Source organism: Chiloscyllium plagiosum, unplaced genomic scaffold (genome assembly GCF_037043375.1).
Source record: "Chiloscyllium plagiosum isolate Xiang-an unplaced genomic scaffold, Cpla_swu_hap1 HiC_scaffold_20, whole genome shotgun sequence".
Lineage (NCBI taxonomy): Eukaryota > Metazoa > Chordata > Chondrichthyes > Orectolobiformes > Hemiscylliidae > Chiloscyllium > Chiloscyllium plagiosum.
This window is the reverse complement of record NW_028270158.1, coordinates 54613246-54633323: the sequence shown is the minus strand read 5'-3', so window position 1 is coordinate 54633323 and position 20078 is coordinate 54613246. Positions and strand designations below refer to the sequence as shown.

Sequence of the window (20078 nt, the reverse complement as noted above, 5' to 3'; positions counted from 1 at the left end):
GATTCACTAGAGAGGAAAAAAAGGACAACCAACTCCCATTCCTAGATGTGATGGTACAGAATTCACCACAAAGGTATACAGGAAAGCCACACACAGACCAAGTCCTAAACTACGAAAGCAACCACCCCAACACACACAAAGGAAGTTGCATCAAGACACTATTCAAAAGGGCCACAACACACTGCAGTACACCAGAACTGCAAAAAGAGGAAGAAGGATACCTATACAATGTATTCGCCAAAAATGGATACCCGCGCAATTTCATCAACAGATGCCTAAGGGAAAGACAACGGAATGAGGACATGCCGCAACCCAAAGGACTAGCCACACTACCATACATCAAGAGCATTTCCGAACTGACAGCCAGACTACTGCGACCACTAGGACTCATAAGAGCACACAAACCAACAGCCACTCTCAGACAACAACTCACCAGAACTAAGGACCCATTACCCAGCATGAGCAAAACCAATGTAGTGTACAAAATCCCATGCAAGGACTGCACAAAACACTACATAAGACAAATAGGAAGACAGCTAACGATCCGCAACCATGAACACCAACTAGCCACGAAACGACACGACCAGCTATCCTTTATAGCCACACACGCAGATGACAAGCAACATGAATTCGACTGGGACAACACTACTGTTATAGGACAAGCCAAACAGAGAACAGCCAGGGAATTCCTAGAGGCATGGCACTCATCCTCAGATTCAATCAATAAGCACATCGACCTGGACCCAATATACCGACCACTGCAGCGGACAGCTGGAACTGACAACCGGAAGCGGCAGATTCAAACCACTACAAATGCCGGAGGAAAGATCATAGAAGCGCTTCACAGGAGGCTCCCAAGCACTGAGGATGTCACATAGACAGGGGACGAAACGTCTGCAATACAAATTCCCAGCTCGGCGAACAGAACCACAACAATGAGCACCCGAGCTACAAATCTTCTCACAGACTTTGAATTGGAATATACACCTGCTACCATTCAGGAGTTTGCAATATGTAGAAAAGAGTGCCAGTTTTATCACTCATGCACAGTATGGCATTCAGGTAATTTGATCAACTATATTGATGAACACAATGTTTCTTTGTCAAACATCTGACAGAACATGTTTGTTTCTCACATAGAGTCATAGAGATGTACAGCATGGAAACAGACCCTTCGGTCCAACTCATCCATACCAACCAGATATCCCAACCCAAACTAGTCCCACCTGCCAACACCTGGGACATATCCCTCTAAACCCTTCCTATTCATATACCCAGCCTTTTAAATGTTGTAATTGTACCAGCCTCCACCAGTTCCTCTGGCAGCTCATTCCATATACGTACCATCCTCTGTGTGAAAAAGTTGCCCCTTAGGTCTCTTTTATATCTATTGCCTCTCACCCTAAACCTATGCCTTCTAGTTCTGGACTCCCTGACCCCAGGGAAAAGACTTTGTCTATTTATCCTATCCATGCCCCTCATAATTTTGTAAACCTCTACAATGTCACCCCTCAGCCTCTGATGCTCCAGGGAAAAAAGCCCCAGTCTGTAAAGTATACATATAATTCATAATCATTCTTTCAAACCAAAGGCACTAATGCCAATTGGTTTTACAGAATTTTCAAATCCAGCTTCTTCCAAAGATTACATGCTCTTGTGTAACCACTGATTGGATATTATACAGTTCTACATTTGCTGTGAGTTTTAGAAATAAACTGGTTCTTTTACTGCAACAATCCAAAATTTCATTTATTTTTCAAACAAAATATATGTAATCTTGTTATCATTTCTTTTTAGAAAGGGTGTCCCAGTAATGAGTCTCCTTTTGCTTTGTTTACATTTATATAGCACTTCTCACATGCAGAAAGGCTTTTCTGAAGCTTTAAAAGATGAAGAGAAGAAAGTACAGCAAGAGGCAAAAATGCATTTGGAGATTGTGAGCCAAATCAAATGTTTGTTTCATCACAAGATTTCTGAAATAAGGCAGGGCGTTGGTTAAACTTGTACCCTGTTTACCAAAACCTTCCCGCTCCCCACCCACCTACCCAGTCCACTCAACCCAGGCGTCCTAACTGTTCCTCCAGGTCTCCTTCCTAAATCAATGATCAAGCTCCTCCTCATCTGTTCTGAATACTATTGGGCAACGTGGACAGCAATTCCTGATCTCAATGTGTAGCTACATTCAAATTCTGTCTGCAGGAAAATAAAGTAGGAGAGTGGGAGTAAGACAGTGGGCAGAGTTAGGGATAAGGCAAACTTCCACTAACTTTGACTGGAGCTCAAGTTATGTGACTGTATCCTGAACATGTTGATGGCTAGTACCTAAGAGTTTGGTGAGCAAAAGCCATTGGTAATGTGGCATGTTTTCAGTGCAAATATATTGTGGAATCAATGGCTGAGATGGTGGAAAGTGTTGCACTGCACTGTAATAGAGAAATTGAATGAGAAGGGCAGGAAACATTATGAACATGAGTGAAAATGCTGCATGAGAGATGAAGAATGATCCACAGTGACAGCAAAATTGAGATTGAAAGAGAAAATGATCATGGATATGCTGAACTAGAATCTGAGGATAAGAATAGTTGGACAAGAGTCAAGAGAAAGCAATTCCTGGGTGAAGAAAGAGAAAAAGTGTCAACCAGATGTCATGTCAAGTAAATCTCAAGGGGAGGACAATAAGATAAGTGGAAATAGAACAAAATGTAATGTTGAGAAAGTGTTTGTCACATGTTGGAAGCTAATAGAAGTGTGCATAATGGATACTCAAAACATTAGAAGTAAACAACATAGAAGGTGATAGTATGGAGAAAATAACTAACAAAAGAAAGGAAATAAAATTAGAAAAATAGATTAAGGGAAGGTGCAAGAAAAGCTGAGACAAAAGCAAATAGAGCATTTCAGGGTGTGGGTTTGCTCGCTGAGCTGTAGGTTTGATATCCAGACGTTTCATTACCTGGCTAAGTAACATCATCAGTGGCGACCTTCAAGTGAAGCGAACCTGTTGTCTCCTGCTTTCTATTTATATCTTTCTCCTGGATGGGGTTCCTAGGGTTTATGGTGATGTCATTTCCTGTTCGTTTTCTGAGGGGTTGATAGATGGTATCTAGATCTATGTGTTTGTTTATGGCGTTGCGGTTGGAGTGCCAGGCCTCCAGGAATTCTCTGGCATGTCCTTCCTTAGCCTCTCTCAGGATAGATGTATTGTCCCAGTCGAAATGGTGTTTTTTTTTCATCTGTGTGTAGGGCTACGAGGGAGAGAGGGTCGTGTCTTTTTGTGGCTAACTGGTGTTCGTGTTTCCTGGTGGCTAACTTTCTTCCTGTTTGTCCTACGTAGTGTTTGTGGCAGTTCTTGCATGGAATTTTGTAGATGACGTTGGTTTTGTCCATGGGTTGCACTGGGTCTTTTAAGTTTGTTAGCTTTTGTTTGAGAGTGTTGGTGGGTTTGTGTGCTACTAGGATTCCGAGGGGTCTTAATAGTCTAGCTGTCATTTCTGAAACTTCTTTGATGTATGGTAAGGTGGTTAGAGTTTCTGGCTGTGTTTGGTCTGCTTGTCATGGTTTGTTCCACTTTCGAGGAGCCCTATGAACCTGCACTCCAAGGTATCTTTGTTCAGCAACACTCCCTAGGACTTTACCATTAAGTATATAAGTCCTGCTAAGCTTTGGGGCAGCACGGTGGGACAGTGGTTAGCACTGCTGCCTCACAGCGCCAGGGACCCGGGTTCAATTCCCGCCTCAGGCGACTGTCTGTGTGGAGTTTGCACATTCTCCATGTGTCTGCGTGGGTTTGCTCCGGTTTCCTCCCACAGTCCAAAGATGTGCAGGTCAGGTGAATTGGCCATGCAAAATTGCCTGTAGTGTTAGGTAAGGGGTAAATATAGGGGTATGGGTGGGTTGCGCTTCAGTGGGTCGGTGTGGACTTGTTGGACCGAAGGGCCTGTTTCCACATTGTAATGTAATGTAATCTAAAAAAAAATGCAGCACCTCACATTTATCTAAATTAAACTCCATCTGCCACTTCTCAGCCCATTGGCCCATTTGGTCCAGGTCCTGTTGTAATCTGAGGTAACCCTCTTTGCTGTCCACTACACCTCCAATTTTGGTGTCATCTGCAAAACTTACTAACTGTACCTCTTATGCTCGCATCCGAATCATTTATGTAAATGATAGAAAGTAGAGGACCCAGCACCGATCCTTGTGGCACTCCACTGGTTACAGGGCTCCAGTCTGAAAAACAACCCTCCACTACCACCATCTGTCTTCTACCTTTGAGTCAGTTCTGTATCCAGATGGCTAGTTCTCCCTTTATTCCATGAGATCTAACCTTGCTAATCAGTCTCCCATGGGGAACCTTGTCAAACGCCTTGCTGAAGTCCATATAGATCACATCTACCACTCTGCCCTCATCAATCCTCTTTGTTACTTCCTCAAAAAACAAAATCAAGTTTGTAAGACATGGTTTCCCATGCACAAAGCCATGTTGACTATCCCTAATCAGTCTTTGCCTTTCCAAGTACATGTACATCCTGTCCCTCAGGATTCCCTCCAACAACTTTCCCACCACCGACGTCAGGCTCACTGGTCTATAGTTCCCCGGCTTGTCCTTACCACCCTTCTTAAACAGTGGCACCACATTAGTCTTCTGGCACCTCACCTGTGACTATCGATGATACAAATATCTCAGCAAGAGGCCCAGCAATCACTTCTCTAGCTTCCCACAGAGTTCTAGGGTACACCTGATCAGCTCCTGGGGATTTATCAACCTTTACCCATTTCAAGACATCCAGCACTTCATCTTTGTAATATGGACATTTTGCAAGGTGTCACCATCTATTTCGCTACAGTCTATATCTTCCACATCCTTTTCCACAGTAAATACTGATGCAAAATACTCTTTTAGTATTTCCCCCATTTTCTGCGGCTCCACACAAAGGCCGCCTTGCTGATCTTTGAGGGGTTCTATTCTCTCCCTAGTTACCCTTTTGTCCTTAATGTATTTGTAAAAACTTTTTGGATTCTCTTTAACTCTATTTGCCAAAGCTATCTCATGTCCCCTTTTTGGCCTCCTGATTTCCCTCTTCAGTATACTCCTACAGCCTTTATTATCTTCTAAGGATTCACTCGATCTATCCTGCCTATATCTTAAACAGGCTTCCTTCTTTTTCTTAACCAAACCCTTAATTTCTTTAGTCATCCAGCATTCCCTATACCTACCAGCCTTTCCGTCCACCCTAACAGGAATATACTCTCCCTGGATTCTCGTTATCTTATTTCTGAAGGCTTCCCATTTCCAGCCGTCCCTTTACCTGCGAACATCTGCCCCCAATCAACTTTTGAAAGTTCTTGCCTAATACCGTCAAAATTGACCTTTCTCCAATTTAGAACTTCAACTTTTAGATCTGGTCTATCCTTTTCCATCACTAATTTAAATCTAATAGAATAATGGTCGCTGGCCCCAAAGTGCTCCCCCACTGACACCTCAGTCACCTGCCCCGCCTTATTTCCCAAGAGTAGGTCAATTTTTGTACCTTCTCTAGTAGATACATCCACATACTGAATCAGAAATTTTTCTTGTACACACTTAACAAATTCCTCTCCATCTAATCCTTTAACACTATGGCAGTCCCAGTCTATGTTTGGAAAGTTAAAATCCCCTACCATAACCACTCTATTATTCTTACAGATAGCTGAGATCTCCTTACAAGTTTGTTTCTCAATTTCCCTTTGACTATTAGGAGATCTATAATACAATCCCAATAAGGTGATCATCCCTTTCTTATTTCCCAGTTCCACCCAAATAACTTCCCTGGATGTATTTCCAGGAATATTACAGCACAGCTATAATGCTAATCCTTATCAAAATCACCACTCCCCCTCCTCTCTTGTCTCCCTTTCTATCCTTCCTGTAGCATTTGTATCCTGAAACATTAAGCTGCCAGTCCTGCCCATTCCTGAGCCATGTTTCTGTAATTGTTATCATATCCCAGTCCCATGTTCCTAACCATGCCCTGAGTTCATTTGCCTTCCCTGTTATGCCCCTTGCATTGAAATAAATGCAGTTTAACTTATGAGTCCTACCTTGTCCCTGCCTGCCCTGACTGTTTTACTCACTCTGTTCTCAACTGTACCAGTCTCAGATTGACTTCTTTCCTCACTATTTCCCTGGGTCCTACCCTCCTACCTTACTAGTTTAAATTCTGCCCAGCAGCTCTAGCAAATTTCCCTGCCAGTATATTAGTCCCCTTCCAATTTAGGTGCAATCCGTCCTTCTTGTACAGGTCACTTCTACCCCAAAAGAGATTCCAATGATCCAAAAATGTGAATCCTTCTCCCATACACCAGCTCCTCAGCCATGCATTCATCTGCTCTATCCTCCTCTTCCTGCCCTCACTAGCTTGTAGCACCTGGAGTAGTCCAGATATTACTACTCTCGAGGACCTCCTTTTTAAATTCCTGCCTAACTCTCTGTAATCTCCCTTCAGAATCTCAACCTTTTCCCTTCCTATATCGTTGGTTCCAATGTTGACAATGACCTCTTGCTGGCCCCTCTCCCCTGTGAGAACATTCTGCACCCTCTCTGAGACATCCTTGATCCTGGCACCAGGGAAGCAACACACCATTCTGCTTTTTCTCTGCTGGCCACAGAAACATCTGTCTGGACCTCGGACTAGAGAATCTCCAAGCACAATTGATCTCTTGGAACCCAATGTATCCCTCATTGCATTAGAGCTAGTCTCAATACCAGAAATTTGGCCATTCGTGCTACGTTCCCCTGAAAATCCATCACCCCGTACATTTTCCAAATCAGCATACCTGTTTGAAATGGGTATATCCACAGAAGACTCCTGCACTAGGTGCCTACCTCTCTTACCTTTCCTGGAATTAACCCATCTATGTGACTGCATCTGAGAGTTCCCCCCCCGTCCCCCCACATTCCTATAACTGCCATCCATCGCATACTGTTGCTGTTGCAAATTCCTCATTGCTTCTAACTGTCTCTCCAACTGATTCACTCGAACTGATAAGACTTGCAACCAATAGCATTTATTGCAGATATAATCCGCAGTAACCCTTAAACTCTCTTTAAACTCCTCCATCTGACAAGAAGCACATACCACTTTACTAAAGGCCATTTTTGCTTCTTCACAATCTACAGACCCAGAAAATAACACCGTCTTATTCCTCTACAAACACTGCCCCAGGTTAAATTAATAGTTATGGCTTATATTTTAAGTTTAATCAAGAGACATACCTCCAAAAACATATCATCAAGAAAGAACCCACTCTACTCACTACTGCAGACTTTCTGTAGGCCACTTAAAATAATACACTTATCTGATTCTCGCTGTGAACTTCACCCAAACAATTCCTCCAAGATCAGTTGTGAATTTCACTGTTTGTTAATTTTCCCAGATGCACTTCGATGTCCAGTGATACATGAATTCAAACAGCAACGGCAGTGTCAGTTTCTTTCTCTCTCTCTCCTGCACTGACCTCACCATGTGCTTCCTTTATCTGTTCTTCTCCCTTTTAAAATTGCTGTTGTTTAGACCTTTTTTTCCCAGGTTCCAAAACAACGCAACAGCATATAAAACAGTAATTGCTGCTCCTGGAATTCGAGGAAATCACCTCCAGCACCTAAAATACCTCAAAAAAGAGGCAGCTGTTACAACCAGAAATTTTCCCCATCCTCCATCTTGGATTACCCAGAATCCCGTTCATTTGTGTAAAATTAAAAGAGGGATCAATGAGTACAGATGTCATCATCTCAGCATAATACACCCTCACCAATAATGCTGCTAACAAATGTGTGCGCCTCAGATACGTTTGGAGCTCCAAGTGCACATATAGGCCTATATGTCACATGTAAATGGTCCCAATTTCTCATCGTCAGTGTTGAACAACAGTAGTTTGGCCTCTTTTAGAAAATGTAGTCAAGGGTGTCATTTTATTGTTTGCTGAGGTGTTCAACATATTTCCTTTAAGAGTAAAGTCAACTTTAAAATGTGGACTTCAAAATGAGAAAAGACGCAGTTGAAACCAAGAAACTGCAGATGTTGTTACAGGTTTTAAAAAAAAAATCAAAGTACTGGAATATTGTATGTTGTATCTATAATAATGCCTTATTCAAGCAGTGGGCAAAGGATGCTTCAGCTCTGTGGGGTGTTTGTAGCGGTGCATGGATGTGGGTGGGAGGAGCAAAGTGTATATGTATGTGTACATATGTGCATGTGTCTGTGTCTAATTTAGAGAGCAAAATTAGAACTGAATTGAGAAGGAACTTTTTCACCCAGAGGGTTGTGAATCTATGGAATTCCTTGCCCAGTGAAGTAGTTGAGGATTCCTCATCAAACGCTTTTAAAGCTATGATAGATAGTTTTTTTGAACAGTAAAGGAATTAAGAGTTATGGTGAGAGGGCAGCTGAGGCCACAAAAAGATCAGCCATGATCTTTTTGAATGGAGGAGTAGACTTGAAGGGCCAGATGGCCTACTCCTGCTCCTAGTTCTTATGTTCTTATGATCTCGCTACCTTAATTTGTTTGTATAGTTTTGGATTATTTGTCACTTTAGTTAGACCCTTGGCATGCAACCACTATACTTACCGTGTTATTCCAGCCATTTGGCTTGTCTCCAACACCATCTTATTTTTGTAATTATCTCTCTGCCTCAATTAACTGGATCATAGACTATCCCTTCACTCGCTATTCAGCTGTTGACACTTTACTCATATCATCTGATACTTTTGAACACCTGCAGAGACTTATTATTCAGCCTGTCGATATTCCACTAACACCATTTGTACTATCTTTTGATCTATCTGCCAATAAATTCTGTGCCTGTGTCCTTCCCTTCACTTCATCTGATTAAGGAGCGGTGCTCTAAAAGCTTTTAATTTAAAATAAATCTATTGGACTATAACCTGGTATATGACCTTGTCCACCCCAGTCCAACACCAGAACCTCTACAATATCAGCTAAGATCAACCGGTTTTTTTTATTGACTACAGAAACCCCGCTTAACAGAACTACTGAGGAACCTCGATTATCCAGCATTTGATAATCCGAATATCGGATTATCCGGCAAGATCGCAAGGTCTCGCTGCTCGGCTAAATTATGTTAGCTGGTATTCGAGTAACTGAATGAAATACTGTCCGCCCGTGTCCTTCGGATAACCAAAGTTCTTCTGTATCTAAAAATGCACTAATATTGCCAAAAAATAAATGCATAAATGTTATGCAACTCAGCAACTTACCAAAGACCTCTGGTCATAATTTGTAGGATCAATGGAAGCACTGCTGCCTCTTCTGGATTCTAAGTAAGTATGAACTGAATCCATATATGGTGAACTCTTTGGTGTAGGCATTGGTGTAGCAGCAGTATGCATGATAATTGGTGGTGGTATGCTGCTTCGTGAATCCAAATGTCCATTTGATGTCATGACGACCGAATACATTTTTAAATCTGCAAAGAATAGAACAGGTCAGAATAAAGGCAGCAAGCCAAAAAGGGAAATTTCTCAATATACAATCAGTAACAGTTATTTATAGTCACTCTCACCAGAAGAATGATCTTTAAATCGTTCACACTCCTCATCAAAATTAGCAGATGTTTTTTCTTCATCTGTATCTGATCTGTTGGCATCACCCTGAAACATTAATTCAATATGTGAAAAGAACTGTCAAAATTAGGTAGTAACTTGTCAAAACTAATATAAATTTAGAAAAACAAAATAGGTTAATACTTCATAATTTCAGCCAAACAATTACCTGCTTATAGCTTACAGCAAACCACCTCTCACAAAATAATTACCAAGCTCTAATGTTAAGACTTGTACTTGTCTTTTTTTCTACCCCATTAGAATAAGTAATTTATCTCTATCTAATCATCTTAAAGATTTCAACTGGAGTACCCCTTGTGGAATTTTCACAGATAACCACACCTGGTATTTTGTGGTATTTGCCAACTTTACTATGATGTGATACTGGATAAGGGTTGCTAGAGGTAAATTTTTTGCCACCAATCCCCCTTTGTCTCACCATTTTCTCCAGTTCTATAAAGAAGGGTTGGTTACACTGGAAAGTTTTTCACTGGAGAGTAGGAGGTTGATAGATGACCTTATAAACATCTATAAAGTCATGAGGGGTATAGATAGGATTAATGGTCATTGTCTTTTGCCTAGGATGGTTGATTTCAAGACCAGGGAGCACATTTTTAAGGTGAGAAGAGTGAGATTTAAAAACGAAATTGGGCAATTGTTTTTACACAGAGGGTGATTCATGTTTGGAATGAACGTCCCCAGAGGAAGTGGTAGATGTGGGTACAATTAAAACATTTCAAAGACATTTGGATAAGTACATGAAAAGGAAAGGTTTGGAAGGATATGAGCCAGGAGCAGGCAGATAGGACTAGTTTAGTTCGGGATTATGGTCGACATGGATTGGTTGACCGAAGGGTCTGTTTTCGTGCTCTATGATTATTTGACAATGACTCTATATTCTTATTCAAATGAATGTTTTCCAGATCCATAATACTGGTTCTGATAATCTCTTGCTGGTTTCTTAAAACATTCCTCACAAACAGGAAGATGTCTCAGGGAGCAATCAGTAAGGAGGTAAAATGTATGGTTGGCACTAAGAAGGGAGGAAGGAGATGGAGAATGAAGAAGCAAGGATTGAGATCCGAAGATGGTTGGTTTAGGTTTTAAGGGAGGCTGTTGTACAAAAGGGACCAAATGAAGGGAAGCAAGTCAAGAATTCCAAAAGCCAAAGTTGTAGTAGCTAAGTGCACAGCTACCATTAGTGGAATAGGGGACAAGACAGGAACAGAAGGCAGGTTCTCACTGAGAAAAGATGAAGGGAGATCACGCAAAGACTAAAAACAAAGTCCGGATACGACTTACCTCTGCTTGGAAGCCTTCCACAAGAATAGCAACCAGTAGGTTGAAAAGCACATAGTTGCCAAAAGTCATTAATGCCACAAAGTAGAGGGCAGCCCAGGGTGAGGTGGAGGCCATTCCATTATACAGGACTACATTCCAGTCCTCCTGAGTAAGGATCTAAGGACAAAGATCTTGACATTACCACACGATTATGAAGCTATGGAGTGTGTGAGATTGTGTGTATTTTTACTCCAGATTCCTTCCTTTTAGATTAGATTCCCTCCAGTGTGGAAACAGGCCCTTCGGCCAAACCAGTCCACACCGACCCTCCGAAGAGTAACCCACCCAGACCCATTTCCCTCTGACTAATGCACCTAACATTATGGGCAATTTAGCATGGCCAATTCACCTGGCTTGCACATCTTTGGACTGTGGGAGGAAACTGGAGCACCCGGAGGAAACCCACGCAGACACGGGGAGAATGTGCAAACTCCACACAGACAGTCGCCCAAGGCTGGAATCAACCTGGGACACTGGTGCTGTGAGGCAGCAGTGCTAACCACTGAGCCACCTTGCCACCCTCTTTCCTCTTTTAGCTTTTCCAAAACTGCACAGTTACCACAATGCTGACGAATCAATGATGTGCTTACCATCAGTTTCTGAATCATGTGGTACCTGCTGTTAACCCTGCCTCTGCATCTGGGTAGGGAGCCAGTATTGATACACACTGCCCTGTATTCTTTATCCAAGTTGTTAGAAAAAATTGGTTTTGGGCTTATAGTACAGGCCCATTTCAATTTAAAAACATTACACCAGATCATCATAGACTTTATGTTATTTACCCATGCAACGCGGTATTATTCACCATCTCTGCAGGCAACTGCTGTAGTACATCTGGTAATAATCATACGTTTATAAATGCAATAATAAATGTGCTGATAGAATAAACAATGATAAAATAAACAATGTGGGTGGCATGGTGGCACAGTGGTTAGCACTGCTGCCTCACAGCGCCAGAGACCCGGGTTCAATTCCTGCCTCAGGCGACTGACTGTGTGGAGTTTGCACGTTCTCCCCGTGTCTGCGTGGGTTTCCTCCGGGTGCTCCGGTTTCCTCCCACAGTCCAAAGATGTGCAGGTAAGGTGAATTGGCCATGCTAAATTGCCCATAGTGTTAGGTAAGGGGTAAATGTAGGGGTATGGGTGGGTTGCGCTTCGGCGGGTCGGTGTGGACTTGTTGGGCCGAAGGGCCTGTTTCCACACTGTAATGTAATCTAAAAAAAATCTAAAAAATTGTGCTTACTAATTAAAAATGAAATATGTATATTGTGACTCTAAACAACGGCGATCAAACAACATGCTATAAATATGTAACACAAAGATTGCTACTGGAAAGAAGAAAACAATGTTATCAATCACATCATTGATTCCAGATAGCAGCAGCACAACTTTTGCTTTAGTGGAATAGCCTCACCTGAAATACAGTGACAATTGCCCACAACAAAGAATCAAAATTCTTCCTGTCTGGTATTGTGTCTCCATTCTCCATCTTCAAGCTGAATTTACATCCAAACAGATGCATGCCCAGAATACTGTGGGTGAAAGCAGAATAATCTTTACAAAATTTAGATTAACATAACACATACGAGGCAAAAGCACATCACTGCTAACAACCAGAATGCTTTAAAATAAAGATTCTTAGATCACTAAGAACACAGACCTAATCTTTTTTTTAAAGCTCTACTTCAATGTTGAAGATTTATGGTGAATGGTAAAAGAACCAATGATGACAAGAGGAAAGTCATTTTAAACAAGTGATGGTTAGGATCTGGAGTGCACTGGCTGTGAATGTAGGGAAGCAAATTCAATCAAGGCTTTCAAAGAGAATTGGATGATTGTTTCGGGGAAAACATTTTCAGACTTTGAGGATATGATCATTCCATGATTCAAGAAGAAGCTGATAGTGGTCATTACTGAACAAAGATTCTATTACACTTTATTTATACTGATGCGATGTAGGAATGAGCTCATGCACTTTGGGAGGAAGAATCAAAATCAGGTCATTATTTAAATAGAAAGAGATTCCAACAAGTAAAGTGGCTAGAGGTTTAGCACATGAAACACAAAAAGCATGCAGATACAGCAAGTAATTTAAAAATCAAATGAAATTTGGCCCTAAATGCTAGGAGGTAAGCATTTAAAATAAGGAAATCTTATTACAATTCTACAGCGTGTTGGTGAGGTTACACCTTAAGTACCGTGTACAGTTTTGGTCCCTGTATTTACTTGGCATTGGCAGTTCTTTAAAAGAGAGTCACCAGACTGATTCCTGGGTCGAAGGAGTCAACTTATCAAGAATGGCTAAAAGGTTAAGCCTTTATTCATTACAGTTTAGAAGAAAGATGGATGATCTTAATGATACACACAAGATTCTAAGGGGCCTTGAAACATTCAATATGGAGAAGATGTTTCCAGTAGTGGGGAAATCTCAAACTAGGGGGTCATCAATACAGAATAAGGGGACATTCACTTATAATGGAGATGCAAAGGAATTTCTTCTCCCAGACAATAATAAATTTCTGGAATTCTCTACCCCAGAGAATTGTGTAGACTAAGACACTGAAATTGTTTAAAGGAGGAGTAGGAGAAAGTGAGGACTGCAGATGCTGGAGATCAGAGCTGAAAATGTGTTGCTGGAAAAGCGCAGCAGATCAGGCAGCATCCAAGGAGCAGGAGAATCGACGTTTCGGGCATGAGCCCTTCTTCAGGAATGAGGAGAGTCCTCATTCCTCATTCCTGAAGAAGGGCTCATGCCCGAAACGTCGATTCTCCTGCTCCTTGGATGCTGCCTGACCTGCTGCACTTTTCCAGCGACACATTTTCAGCTCTAAAGGAGAAATAGACATACTTTTGAAATAGTAGGGAGTTGACAGAAATGCTGAACTGGCATAAAAGAAAGTTGATGCTTAGGGCAGATCAGCCATGATCTTATAGGCCAATTGGCCTACTTCTGCACCTCTTTCTTATGTTATTATGTGATCCATTGAGGACATTGGAGACGAATGTTCCAAGAGAATGTTCTCCTTGATTGGGACTGGACATTCCTTTGTTAAAAGAGGTTCTATGGTTACAGTCAGACTGGCGTTGGGGGAGTGGAATGTGTATTGAATATAGGTGGGTAGCTGAGTAAGTGTCGAGTTATGATGCTCCAGTGATCACGAGTTTGGGACAGGCACCATTGAGCACTTGATCCTTTCCTATCTACCGTTTTCATGAGTAAAAGCTAAATAGGCATGCTGCAATAAAACACATTTTGCTCAATTACAATGCAAATTAATGTTTGTAATCACCTGAAAATAAATATGAACAGCATGAGCAGCATGCAGAATGTAGCCACGTTGTCCATGGTTTTCATCAGAACCACTAACTGGCGTCGCAGTGCAGGCAGGAAACGGACTAGCTTCAAAACTCTGAGCAGCCGGAATGTTCTCAGCACTGAAAGGCCACCATCAGACTGACCAATAATTTCCCACACACTAGTAATAACAGGAAAATAATGTTGATTGCCTTATTTTCAGGATAAGCAGAAGGATCAGTCCCTCTCTAAGACTTCTCTGTTTTCTTGTTTACAGATTAGTAGCTTCTCATGCTCAGGTGAATGGGTCAGAAGGTTTTATAACAATGTGGTATTTGCTCACATAGTTGTAATTGATCGTTATAGAAAATACGTAAAAGCAACTTATGAAAAACTGGGACCAGGCATGAAGAAACAGCTAATGAATAAATACAATGTAACAGTAAACGTAACGTCAAACCATCAAATTTAAATCTTTCAGGAATGAAATTGCACTATTCAATTATAATATCAAATGAATTAATTGGTTAATAAACGTGAAAGTGCTTTCTTTAAAAAAGTAGACAAGGGAATCTCAGAAAATATCTTTAGCAATAACATCATATATGATTATTTCACATTATTGATTTATTGCATTGGAACAATATCTAAAATTTGTGATTATTCTTCTTTCCTATCTTTAGAGTTCAAATTTTCTATCAATCTAACATGGCTCTCATTCTATGTTAAGATACAGGAAGTTACAGTCAGATGAGGAGTTCAAGATTGAAGAATAGAATTTGAATGTGAAGAGCAAGGCTTGGAACCAAAGAGAAAGTAGGTCTGGCAATGAACAGAGAGAACTTGAAGCTGGAGAGGAAGCAAATCCAGATGCCGGTTATTAGACCAGCTCATCTTCCTCCTTCAATCCAAAATGTGGACTGCCAACTTACTCCAAAGAGAGAACGAGTGAGGAAGCCAATGACCAGGAGCAGTCATTGAGCACATGGTCAAGCAAAGCTACTCCTTAATTTCATGTGCAACATCTCTCTGGAAACCTCTGAAATAGAATCAGCAATCTGCTCCATGATGCAACTCAGGCTTATCATTTGATTTTTTATTCTGCACATTTTTGTGCATATAATGGTTCTGGAAGGTTTAATATTGGAGACTACATTAAGCCTCACTCATTGGAGGATGACACACAGACATGGGAAGGGAAATCGAGAGAATGGCTTTGGATCTTGAAGGGAACAGATGTGTCATCTATGTCTCCAAGCATTGACAATATTAACGTAGCTAATGTAACTTGTACCTAATTGCTACCATGCAACAAGTTAAAACTCATTAAGATTCCTTCTTACTGAGACTTACAAGTGGCCATTCCTTTACCACTGTATTCCAAACAATCCCTTAAAATAAGTCAAGGGATGAGGAATGGTTTTAACATTCTTCTGCCTACAACCATTTGTTAAATTGAAGGACATACTATTACATCTGAACACTGATTTTTTTTATTAACCTCTAATAGATAGTTGAAGACATGCTGAATCCCACATGGGGACAGTGAATGACAAACATTTAATTGCCAACACATTGCTTTAAACCCCAATTTGCAAGCAATAGCAAAGTACCTTAATTGAACAAGTAGAAATTCAAACATCTACCAGAAAAAAATGTTAACGAGAGAAACAAATATTGTAAACCTACCTGATAATGACAACAATTCCATCAAAAATATTATATGGATTTTTAATGTAACCAAAAAGACCAAATGCAAAAAGTTTAAGAATCATTTCCAAAGCAAACATGCTGGTAAATACAATGTTGCTGATCTCCAGGGCATTGGTAAGCTCTTCAGGCTGTGAAAAGATTTGAAATGATCTATTAGCAAATCATTTAAATCATTTCATTGATGGATATTAAAAAGAACATTGATTATGCTTAAATGGTGTCATGATTTAATTCAAAATAATACTAGCCTTGCACTTTGTTGAGTGAAGAAAGTTGAGAGGTGACCTAACTAAAATGTTTTGCATGTCTATAAGATTTGATGGTGTAGAGAGAAACCACTTCTTTTCATAAGGAAGCCCCCAGAAGGAGAACAATAGCAGCATTACATAATGCCAGTCCATAATTATGCTTCCTTAACCTAACAGCAGGGCTTGCTTGAAGAGCTTGTGGAAAAGGCCCTGCGTGAACAATTTCCTCTTCACCTTATTATAGCTGCCCCCTCCCAGCTCAAAAGTGAGAACAGTAAAATAGTTATTAATGACTCTGTAAATATTTACTATCCATTCAATATTGATTGTTCATTATTTACTTTATGTTTAGCAGAATAATCTGTCCTAGCATGTAGGGTAGAGCTTCTAAGATTTTTAAAGCCTGACATTCTGTTCCACGGGTATATCAGTTACAATCAAAGCAATTATAGGATGGAGCAAAACTATTCAGATGTTGGAGCAGTTTTTCCATCTTGCTGATCAAAGGAAAGGGAAAAAAATCAGTACGACAATCATCTCAGCCAGCCCTCATGATATTGTTTCACACAGTTTTACAATGATTTATAATTATATTACAAGCAGCCTTTACACATTAGCACACAACAGAAGAAGCTTAACTATGATTAAACATGATTCAGAAGCATTACGGATAGAAATGAGTGAGTATAAATCTGGTAAGCATTATCAGTACCTCATGTCAACAGTCAAGTATCACATTTTCAGTCAGGCATCACGGTTTCTTGTATTAACACAAATTTTTTTTATACAACAAAATTTACACATCCATATAAAGGAGATATTTGTGCACCTCAGCATTTAGGTGATATTTATAGGTCTGTTAAACAGCTTAGGCCATTGTAAAATCTTTCCATGTGCAATTCCTCTTTAACAATTGTCAGCCTGTATCAGGTACTATACTGTACTTATTAAGGAAGAGTGGAATATTGAATCCACTGACACATCTCTCCAAAACCAGCTTTACAACTTTAATCCAAAATTCTGATTAATTATTTGCTCCCAAGTTTTCTGATGGTAGCTGGAACACTGATAATGGACAAAATCAACATTTGACTGCAAATCTTAAAAATGGTTGGGATCTTTGCTTTGAAACATCACAACATTTGCATTATAAATAGACTGAGTAAGAGAAACTCTGGAACATCACAATCAAAATTACTAAGGGCTTCTGTTCACCCATTGATTGCACCTAATGATACTCAGCAGATGGATATATTCACATTCCATTAACATGTATCTGGTAATTTTCAAAAGTAAAATCCGAATTTAAACTTTTATAAAACTTATATATTTTTTGTCATGAATATCAATTTTGAGGTTGCATAAAGTCAACAACATAGTTTAAGGTTTCTATTCCTTCCTGACCCCACAATAGTAAAACTTTTATAGCTGACGAGAAGTATATAAACTAAATTGGTTAATGTAACTATTAAAATGGGAGTTGAAACAGAGATAAACATGAGAAAAAAAACTGCATACTTGTCTGACTAGATATAAATGGCATTACAAAAGAAATTCAAAAAATATTCCCCTAGAAATTGACACTTCAAGACTATTTTATCAGAACCGATGTCATGCAATTCTATGAATGTGACACAAAATGGATATACTGAACACTAGTGAGAAATTAATCAAGAAGAATTATAACTTCGAACTCAAATGTTATGTGATAGGTGAGAAAAAAAGAGCCTCACTATTATGGTGATTACTGATTTGAGAAATCTTCAGCTGCATGTTTTGTGTTAGATGGAAATGATATAACCAAATATGCTGGCAATGCATATAAATGTCATGAAGTGTTGAAATTCAAAATAAGTCTCATTTTCTCACCAGGTACTTGTTAGTTGCAACATATAATTTTTAATCCAAAAATGGAACCTTTGGCTTGACAATTAGTCACTCAAAGGAATAAACACTAGCTACATTGTCAACACAATGTACATTTGAATGGAAAGCTCGTGGTGAAATGTCAAGGAAAAAGAGTATCATCAAAGACTTTAGATTGAAGAATATTAATCATCACATGGCAGGTGATGCAGAATGTGTAGGATATATGATAAACAGAGAGTAGAAAGAGTGCTACCAGATGAAGGTCAAAGTGTGTACCCCAAACCGTGGTCACCAAATGCCTAGAGATCATTTAAGATAATTTATTAAATTTCTTTCATGTTTTCAAACACATTCTGTGGAAATATTTTCTACTCCTCGTTACTTTTGCACCGATAAAGCTAATGGAAATAGCAATAACAATTGCAGGGAACTGCTCACATCAAGTGGTAAATCAAATTCAAAATTCACTTGCTAAACAAGCTACAAATTAATTTGAGTAATTAATGAATTTAATTAATATTCCATTAATTCATTTCTGAAAAATATATACTTTGTTGAAGTATTTTGTCTTGCTCTCATCAGGACATTCAGAAGAAATACTGGTGCAAAGAACAATGTCTGAAACAATACAAGAAGACTGTCCTGATTGGCTTGTAAATTGAGTCTGATTAAGATTAGTGTTGCCATGGATAATGCACCAGTTAGGTAACAATTGACAATTAAGCTTTGTAAAGTAAACTAGGCAAGGGTCAAGTCATCAGTCTGAACCAAATAGTAGATGTTGCCTATTTTGTAATGATGTAATGGGTGCAATGTATGTACACTATCATGACTCACTGGAATAGTGTGCTGGAAAAGATCTCTGAGTTATCTGTTAAAGTCACAGCTTAAAACAACTGCTGAAGGAAAGATGAACTGCTTTTCTGCAATTTTAACATCATTTATGACTCCAGACTGAAAGTCCTTGTGCTGATGGAAATTAAAATGCAGCTATTCAACTTGTTCCCAGCCCCAAGCTGTTCAGTTACCCCAGAGCCAAACATACAGTTATTGGCAGGCAAAAAACTTTTGTCATCAATAACGGGTCACTAGTCCATAGATCAATCGACTTCTTGCTGCCATTTAACTGTATCCGTACTCAAAACCCTTCAGTTCCTGTTCATCTGCAACTATTTCAATTACTGCTTGTTCAAACAGCTGTTTACACAATGCCTGTCACCTGAGTGCCAGCTTACTCGTTTTTCAAACCAGGCAGCAATCCTTTAAAACAGGTCTATTTCATCTAGGATTTTAAAAAGCATACAAACAAAAGGATATAGTCCTTTCAACATGTTCTGATTGCCTACAATGAACAAGACCTTTCTACTGATACCCTGTATATGTCATTTCTGGTATCTACACACGTGCCACATTGTGAACCTGACTAACAATCTTAAACTCGAGATTAGAGTGGTGCTGGAAAAGCACAGCAGTTCAGGCAGCATCCGAGGAGCAGAAAAATCGACGTTTTGGGCAAAAGCCATTCTGTGTAATTCTAAGCACATTCAGGACTATTTATTAAGTATTGATAAATTGTGGGATCATGTGCAATGTTGAACATTTTTGTGGGTTTTGGAAACAGGAGCTGCTGGGGTACTTCAGCGATAGCTAAAGGGACATGCTATTTAACATGATCTGCAATTTTTGGGGCATACAGCCTACTTATCTTGTTCACCTGGGTAAGTTGCTGAGTTAATAAATTCAATGAATACTGATTCATATAATGGTGATGGGTCCAGAACACCATCAAGCTGTGCACAAGTACAAATGCCTATGGCTTCCCTGAGTGATATATTGACAAATAGGCTATACTCAACTGACCACGTAGATGTGGCTTTGCTATCAAATGCAAGGCCTTTATGCTCCTTGCAAATGTGAAGGATTCCTCCACTGTATATATGGAAATCTTGTTTAAAACTAACTGTAGCAAATTGTCCAAACATTTGACTAAAACACATTGTGTAGCTCAGATAGG

At 39.8% G+C, this 20078-nt stretch overlaps 1 protein-coding gene across 4 annotated transcripts in view; it reads right to left on the bottom strand.

Moving 5' to 3' along the window:
- cacna1ha (calcium voltage-gated channel subunit alpha1 Ha) overlaps positions 1–20078 on the bottom strand; it is a 552389-nt gene that overhangs the window by 101399 nt on the left and 430912 nt on the right. For all 4 annotated transcript variants that reach the window (XM_087997955.1, XM_087997957.1, XM_087997956.1 and 1 more), the window contains exons 11-16: positions 15924–16075; positions 14230–14415; positions 12354–12471; positions 10902–11057; positions 9560–9647; positions 9255–9463 (exon numbers count right to left, since the gene is read on the bottom strand). In XM_087997955.1, coding sequence (XP_087854081.1) covers positions 9255–9463; positions 9560–9647; positions 10902–11057; positions 12354–12471; positions 14230–14415; positions 15924–16075 — 909 coding nt within the window. The remainder of the gene's footprint in view (positions 1–9254; positions 9464–9559; positions 9648–10901; positions 11058–12353; positions 12472–14229; positions 14416–15923; positions 16076–20078) is intronic.